The sequence below is a fragment of the Lygodium microphyllum genome, chromosome 2, assembly GCF_053477565.2.
Source record: "Lygodium microphyllum isolate KBCC chromosome 2, Lygodium_microphyllum_v1.1.10, whole genome shotgun sequence".
Classification (NCBI taxonomy): Eukaryota; Viridiplantae; Streptophyta; class Polypodiopsida; order Schizaeales; family Lygodiaceae; genus Lygodium; species Lygodium microphyllum.
The window spans coordinates 7,973,399-7,981,774 of NC_141136.1; the positions used below are offsets into that span (position 1 = coordinate 7,973,399).

Below are 8,376 nucleotides of genomic sequence, written 5' to 3' on the forward strand. Positions count from 1 at the left end.
GGGCTTATATTTGAATGCACAAGAGCCAAAGGATCACCCATTCGTGGAATACCAGAATTTTTACGTGAATTCCTAGTCTGCCTACCATATAAACAATTATCACACGACCCGAATTGCGAGTAGCCAAAATGTGGAAGATACTACAAAGCACTAAGCATTTTTCATTTCCTTAAGCGATATATGCCCAAGACGAGCATGCCAGAGAGATACATGTGGAATAGAACCCATTAACAAAACATGGTCAATAGTACCAGATACAACCAAGGGGTGGAGGCTACCAAACTTGGTACCTCTTTTGCAAGAACAAGCCTATCACGAGTTATCTTCCATGTAGAATCACCAAAGCATACATGATAATATGTATCATCAAGCTACCCAGCACATACATAAGACTTTTAGTCAGTGTGGGTACAAGACGTACATTATGGAGAACAAAAGTGCTACCAGAGGGAAACTATAGAGTGGCATCACCAATGCCAAAAATAGCAAGAGACTGATCATCACCTAAGTGCACAGTACCAAATACACTACAATAGGTATGAAACCACTCACGGTGGGGGGTCAAATGAAAAGTCGCACCACCCAAATCCAAGAGCCAACACTATCCATGCATAGATTGAGCCTCAGTCAACTGAGAGGCATCACATGAAAATGAACACCCAACTAAAGCTCAAAGTGGCAATCAAACATAGACAATGTAAGGAGCATGCATTTCTAACATATGCATCAAAGCATGTATTAAAGGGTCAAGCATAGACCATAGGCATAATTACTGTCACAAAGCATGCCACTGTAGATCAATGTCAATCAAATGCCAACCAAGACAAAGCTCAATTGAAGCTCAAAAGGCACTCCAGAGTAATACAAGACATGTGCCAACCTCTATATATATCAATGTAGTCATATGAGTCACCTCGAGAAGAAGCACCGTGACCAATAGGTAGAGCATACACTAACCAAATAGGCTTCATCCCTAGTTATTACATCAATAAATTCACTGTCAAAATTGAGTAAATAATTCCTCAAATGAAGCTCAAAGCCACCTCAAATCATGGGTATATGATATATCAATGTACTAGCATCAATAGTACACCTCAGGAATGCATATAGACCACCCAAATCATAGCCAGAAAAAATAGGCATATAAAATTCTTATTAAAAGAGGTTCAACCCTGTTGTATACAGTAGTGAATACATTATCAAACCAAGCTATTTCAGTACCAAAATTAGCTCCAAAACCAACCCATAACATGGGCATAACATTCCCATACATATAGATATTACTTCAACATAACCAGGCATCATAAGACCAATAAAGCTGACCATAGAAGCATCAAATAGTGATGCCATGTATTTCCAGCCAATAAATCTAAGCCAAAATAGAGTAAATGAAGTGGTTAAATCAATCCAAAATCAACTCCAAGCAATGACATAGCATCCCCAAATACATAAGCGTCAACTGACATCATCCAACCATCGATGGCAATGAGTTTAGACATCAAAGATAAGTGGTGCCCTATTTTATGACAGTCTATCGACTATTATAACAGTCCAAAATTGAAGCTTAGTGCTGAAATGAAATGCCAACAGTGGAAGGATCAATGCCAAGCATCAAAACCAAGTGTATAAGTGGTTGTATAGCTGCCTAATGAAGAAGATATGCTGTAGGAGATGAAAAACGTGAGTTGCTACTAAAAAAGGATATGTTCCACACAACATGATGTTGCACCAGCAAGGTGAGGGCTATGGGGGCTGCTCCAACTTACTCAAGAAGGCTCAAAGAGTGCCCAAGAAGAATGCAATTGATAGGAAGCTCGAATGGAGTGGTTATGGCTACCAACAAAGAGATGACTGTTGTAGGTATTCGAATGGAAGTTGAGAGTGTGTTAGACCGAGCTCGAGCTCGCAAAGAAGAAGGCTCTGATACCAGTTGAAGGGAGGTGAGCCCCGAAGTCGAAGCAAGAGCTATGATGAAAGGAGCAAGAGCAAGAGAGAGAGACACACACACAATGTGGGAACTCCAACAGTCATAATGTGTGACCGGCGATCCCTTTTATTCAAATGTCACTGAAAGAATAAAGAATGAAGTGACACTGATGGGCACTTACTGTCGCCTGCAGTGTGCAAGTGAGGGTACTGTCAATGTAGTAATACACAGGTGGCTAGGTAGAGGCACCTTTACCCTCAACACCCTACTCCACTAGGGGATATTCCAAGGAATATTTCATTTATCGTTAAGCCGAGGGCACTATCCTCGAGGCCTTGTTAGGGGGAAGGGTTGGCCCCCTAAGACATTTGTGTGCCAAGGGCTACTTTCATGGCCCCCCAAATCCCAAAATAGGGATCCCTAATAACTCCCACACCCCTCAACTCCATGCATTATACCTTGAGTTGCTACCAATATAGCTAATCTATCTAACCCAAAGGCCAGATCTACAAAGGTCACCTTTTTACCATTCCATCACATAGACATCATCTAACATACAAGTCAAGATAAATCAATGTCTGAGCTCTCACATGGCTTCTCCTCATAATGGGGGCCTTACAAGTTAGAACACCATGGATCATTCGTGGCCCCTTACGAGGGTGGGGCATTGAGCATATCTAACATATATATATATCATAACAAATATATGTGCATTTTTGTTTGAATATCTTAGATATATTTATATATGTCATGACAAAGATATATGTATATATGTTAGAATATCTTAGATATTTGTGCATATGAATCTCTTTTTCTATAGAAATGACCCTCTTGATTCATAAATTAAAAAATGAGTACATAGCAATTCAAACTCTTGAATATTTGTAATGTAACAATGGTATGGGCATTATAAGATACTAGCCCAAAGCAATTGAATTGCTCTCTTGAATATTTGTAAAATAATAATAGTAAGATACTAGCCCAAAGGAACAATTCATAAAAAGCAACTTCTTTGTTTCAAGCCAAAATTTTAAAATATATTTCACGGTTTCTTATTTGTCTTATGAAAATGTCATAAGTGTCTTGCTAGCCCAAAGCAACAGTTTGTAAAAAGCAACTTCTTCCTTTCAAGCCAAAACTTAAATTATATTTCATGGCTTCTTATTTGTCTTATACAAATGTCATAAGTGTCTTTCTTTCTCTAGATTCCGATTTGAAAGAATTCAATTACTTTATTGGGTGGTACTAGTTCTTTTTGTCATGCAAGCCGCTTGCAAAAACATCATTAGTAAGTAGGATTAACGTAAAATATTTGTCATGTCTCTTTATTTGTCTTGTCTTGATGTCATTAAGTATTTGGAATTTGAAGTAGTTCATTTACTTTGTTAGGTGGCACTAGTTTTATTTGTCATGCAAGTTTGAAAAAAACATAATAATTAACAGAACTACTTTCTATAAGCAAAAGCATATAACATTTGTCATGATTTTTAATTGTCTTTGTCCTAATGCCACGAGTTTAGGGGTCTAGGTGTCATTTCAAGTGTCTATATTTTGTAGTTCATGGGGTGGGAAAAGTTTTTTTTTTTTGTTATGCAATAAGTTTGCAAAAAGTGTCTAATATTACATAGTGTCAGACATTCCATGTGGAGTGGTCCTAGAACATATATGATGTGTACTAGAGCAATGGGTTAAACCTTCTCATAAATAGTTGAGATCTCATTGTTAGTTTAAAAGTCTTCCAACATTTTCATTATGGAGGTTGAAACTTTGATATCACTATACAACCAAGCATGGAGACATTTAATTTGAGTTGGTCTTGTGACTCAACCCCATCAATATGGGTACTAGTGAACTTTTCATAATGATAATGAAAGTATTGGGCAGTGTTCACGAAAAATCGAGGTTTAATGTAAAGTGAATTGCAAATTTAAAAAAAAACCTTCAAAATTTAAAGAAGGTTTAAATCCTCGAACATTTGAAAATTTTTAGTTTTAAAAATTGCAAATATATATAATTTGATTCAAAAATCCCTGCAAAAATTTGAGTTAGAGGTTTTTGTATCTGCTATGAAAAATGTTTTTCATGAATAGTGGTATTGGGTACTACGTGATCCTTTCATGTGCTAATAGCCATACAAGAAATCTTAGGAAGGATGGTCTCGACTCCCGAGCGCCATGGAAAGGGTGCACAAGGACATGAGGAAGTAAATTAATTAAAGGTAAGATCTACTTCTCACAATCTTGGGATGAGGTGGTTAGCATTGTTGGGAAAAGAGAGATGGGTGTGAACTTGTGAAGAGGGCCTCTCGTTGGTGATATGAGAGAGAGAGAGAGAGAGAGAGACCCGGGCTCATAGAGGTGTGTTTTGGTAGAGTTTGTTGAGTAGAGAGAGAGAGAGGACTTCTATCGTGGTAGTGACAATCCGAAAAGGCCTTAAAAGGCATATTCCCACGAATACAATCCTTGAACCTGGGTGGAAAACTTCAACCTGGGTGAAGTCGGTCAACACAATGATTTAGTAGAAAGAGAGAGAGGATTCTTGAGCGGGGTCAGCAAAAGGTCTGTAGTACGTACCGTTTCGTCAGACAGTGAAAGAGAAAGGGAGGAATCCTGGTAGTCTAGTAGCTTTTGTTGGTGGGTCAGGACATGGCGACCGAGAAAGAAAGAAAGACTAGTAGTCTGGTGACTGGTCTAGCAGCTTTTGTGGACTCATGACAGAGAAAGAAAGAAAGAAACAGTCTGGTTGGCGTTATCTCGACGGGATGGAAAATCGGGATGCTAATCTGGGTTGCACAGGCAAATGCGAGCTCAGAGCTCGATGGCTACATGAGCGGAGGAGCGGAGGTCCGCCGTAGCCGACCCGTAGGGTGTCTCGTCCCCGCTGTACCGGCCAGCATGAGCCACGTGTGTGCCGTACCCGTCGGCAACATGGAAGCCGTTGCGCGTGTCCTCATGGCGGTGGCCGTCGCCCCAGAGGGCGTAGGCCTCCTCGCCGTGGGCCGCGTCGTCGCCAACGAGGAGGTCGTCGTGGGCCATCCGCAGCGGCACCCTCGCCACGCGCAACAGCGCCAGGATGATGGTCGTGGACGCCGCGTTCCACCCCACGATGAAGAGCGCGCCCGCCAGCTGCTTGCCCACCTGCCGCCCGCCCGCCCCCGCCCCGTAGAACAGGCCCCGCTCCTCCGGCACCGACGAGAAGTACGACAGCAGGGTCGGCTCCGCCAGCAGGCCCGTCAGGAGTCCGCCCAGCACGCCCGCCACCGCGTGCGTGTGGAACACGCCCAACGTGTCGTCCACCTTCTGCAGCAGCCGCGACCTCTTGTGCAGCACCATCATCGTGAACCACGGCACGCTGCCGGATAGTATCCCCATCACTATCGCCGCCCACCCTTGCACCACACCTGCCAGTAGTCGACATGCACACATCACACCAATAATTAGTCTTCTGGAGCAATGATTTGTAGGTGATTTTTCGACAGATGTCATGTCCTATATTCACAAGAAGTGTCACGCGTCTTCAGCCACGCGAACATTAACGCTCCGGCCTCCAGAGTCCACCAGCTTGGAGAGCTCTGGCAATGTCAAGAGCTGATGCACTTAGGGGCCTACTGCACATACACGGAGCTCATATACATGATATTGTAAGCTATGTATGGGGTGGCTGGCTTGTAAGAGCTCGTGATATTGTAAGGTACAGGTTGGCATCCTTGCAACAGCTTAATGATATCAATATCAATGGAGCCCATGTTGTGTAATTAATGCGAAAATGATGAACTTGGCAGTACCAAAATAGGAATTACTATAGTTCCCACTATGACTAAACCTTCTGTTCCCACTAGTACGACTAAGTTTACCTGCTGCCGGAGTTATGCACACAAGACCCGTGATCATCCCCTGCACCGCCCCTATCACTGAGGGCTTCTTGAAGCAGATCACGTCCAGACTCGTCCATACGAGAAGGCTGGTCGCCGCACAGACGTTGGTGTTGAGGACAGCCAGAGAGGAGTCTATGTTGGCAGCGTAAGGATCACCGCCATTGAAGCCAGCCCAACCGAGCCAGAGCAATCCAGCTCCAACAAGCATGAGCAGCATGTTATTGGGAGGGAACCTCTCTCTATCTTGGGTGAGGCGGGGGCCAACCTGCACGCATCACACGTCAATGCAGTACCATCTAATGCAAATGGTACAATTATATAATTAGCCCTTAATTACCGCTCTCTAATTACACTATCATACGTCCAATTAGCTGTCGTGAGCAATGAATCTCCCAAGCACATAAGCCATCAGAATTAGCCCCTTACCACTGCAGCTCTAATTGCTTATCGTGAGAGCTAATGACGTAATTGAATTGATCTATCTATAGCCCTGTGATAAACCCCCATCATGATCTACAACAATGCCGTGACGTACCCAATAGGCAGCCACGAAACCGGCGGTGCCCGCGGAGACGTGAATGACATAGCCGCCGGAGTAGTCGATGACGCCCCACTGGAAGAGGAAGCCGCCCCCCCAGAGGCTGAAGGCCCCGACGGTGTAAGAGAAGGTGAGCCAGAGAGGCACGAAGAGCATCCAGGCGAGGATGTGCATGCGGCCGAGGACGGCGCCGGCGATGAGGGCGGGGGTGATGGCGGCGAAGACGCCCTGGAAGAAGACCATGGTGGCCATGGGGTAGAAGGGGGTGAGGGCGGGGAAGGCGGAGGTGGCGGTCTCGGGCAGGACGGCCTGGCCTACCAGGAAGGCCTGGTCGAGAGCCGGGCCAGCCTTGCCCCAGAAGGGGAGGAGACGGTGGCCGAAGGCCATGCGGTAGCCCCACAGCACCCAGCACAGCAGGACCGCAGCGAAGGCGTACAGCGCCATGAAGGCGGAGTTGACGGCCCACTTCTTCTTCACGGCGCCCCCGTACAGCACCACCAGCCCCGGCATGGTCTGCAGCCCCACCAGCGTCGCCGCTGTCATCTGCCAAGCGTTGTCCCCCTTGTTCAGCCAATCCGGCAGCGCACCTCCCGTGTTGTTGTACGCGATCGGCACCGCCCCCGCCGCCGCCATGGTGGCTGACCGGAGGATCCCAAATTTTATAATTAGCCGGGAAAGGGTATAATTGAGCCGACGCCGACGGTGGTCGACGAACCTACGCAGGTGTCTTCTATGTGTACTGAGAGAGAGAGAGAGAGAGAACTCTAGCGTTACCTGGGTATCTCTTCGACGAGAGAGAGAGAGAGAGAGAGAGAGAGAGAAGGCCGCCTCTAGCTTGATCTCTCTTACGAGAGAGCACCAGAGACAAAGGCCAGCTCTGGCTCTCTCTTTGACGGTAAAGGAACAGAGGTTTTTAAGCGAAGGCTTGATCTCTCCTATGATTGGCACACGACAGGGAGGGAGGGAGAGAGAGCGCGTCCCACGAAAATGGGAGCAAAGCAACTCCTCACAAATCACCACGTGCTATCTCCATCGCAACGTGATGACTGCACGATCTGCAGATTTGACTTCCGAGCCCCAATATAAACCACCACCATGGCTTTTATATGGACCAAGCCATCACCCACAACGCATGAAATATCAGTTATAACAAGTTAGACGAACTTAGAACTTAGCATGCCCTTGTTACTCCACAAGTTTCAATGTCGGAAATACGTCATATATCCCCACGTCTCCCTTGGTGTCCACCAGCTCACGCAAATAGAAGTAATGTGGAAATTGGCTTTGATATTCGAGCCTCCGTAAAGCCATAAAAGTGTATGTATGAGACCTAAGGTAATATTATGATGTGAGTTCACAAAGACACCTCAATTATACTTGTGTTCTTTAGGAGATTCTAGAATCTAGTTGAATCTATTTATATATGAAACTATAACAACCATCCGAACTAGGAACCACCACAAGCTTCATGAGGTTATGTGGCGTTAAGGGGATGATCCCAAAGCTTTTTAAATATTTGTAATGCTTATAATTCAATAAGATAACCATCTTTTTATATATGGCTTGGAGTGGGAATCAACGCATACCCTCTCTCTCTCTCTCTCTCTCTCTCTCTCTCAATTGTATCACTTACATTTGCACCATAGATATACTCTATTATGTCTCATAGGCACATATTTTATCTTTTAAGATGCGTGATACAATACTTTTGTATATTTTGGTGTAGCCTCACATGCCACATTGGCCTTTTAGAGACAATATACTCTCTCTCGCTCTCTCTCTCTCTCTCTCTCTCTCTCTCTCTCTCTACACACACAAAAACATGTGCGCACAAACACATACCTTGCCCACAAATTGTTCAAGCTTAGTGCTTATATGTATGAATGTAGCCCTTCTACAACAATCAAGAAGTACTCAAGTAGCATAATGTGGTAATTACAAAGAATATAACACCACAAGTGCTAAGATTGACCATGTTCAAATCTATCCATTTGATAGTGCTACATGACTTCCATTGAAGGATATTGTGATTATATG

General features: G+C 44.5%; 1 protein-coding gene across 1 annotated transcript; it reads right to left on the reverse strand.

The window, feature by feature from the left end:
- Positions 1-3,942: 3,942 nt before the first annotated feature.
- Positions 3,943-7,632, reverse strand: LOC148039453 (ammonium transporter 3 member 2-like). The gene is made up of 3 exons (XM_087690871.1): positions 6,337-7,632; positions 5,781-6,066; positions 3,943-5,327 (listed from the first exon to the last, which is right to left on the reverse strand). The coding sequence occupies exons 1-3, from the start codon at positions 6,970-6,972 to the stop codon at positions 4,735-4,737; spliced, it is 1,515 nt and encodes a 504-aa protein (XP_087546997.1). The 5' UTR covers positions 6,973-7,632; the 3' UTR covers positions 3,943-4,734.
- Positions 7,633-8,376: the final 744 nt, after the last annotated feature.

Bases quoted from the DNA above. Each gene is read 5' to 3' on its own strand.
- LOC148039453 (XM_087690871.1), bottom strand. From the start codon at position 6,972: ATGGCGGCGGCGGGGGCGGTGCCGATCGCGTACAACAACACGGGAGGT. The intron at 6,067-6,336 runs GTACGTCACGGC...TGATGCGTGCAG, and splicing joins GTTTCGTGGCTGCCTATTGG to GTTGGCCCCCGCCTCACCCA. The intron at 5,328-5,780 runs GTAAACTTAGTC...GACTACTGGCAG, and splicing joins GTGCATAACTCCGGCAGCAG to GTGTGGTGCAAGGGTGGGCG.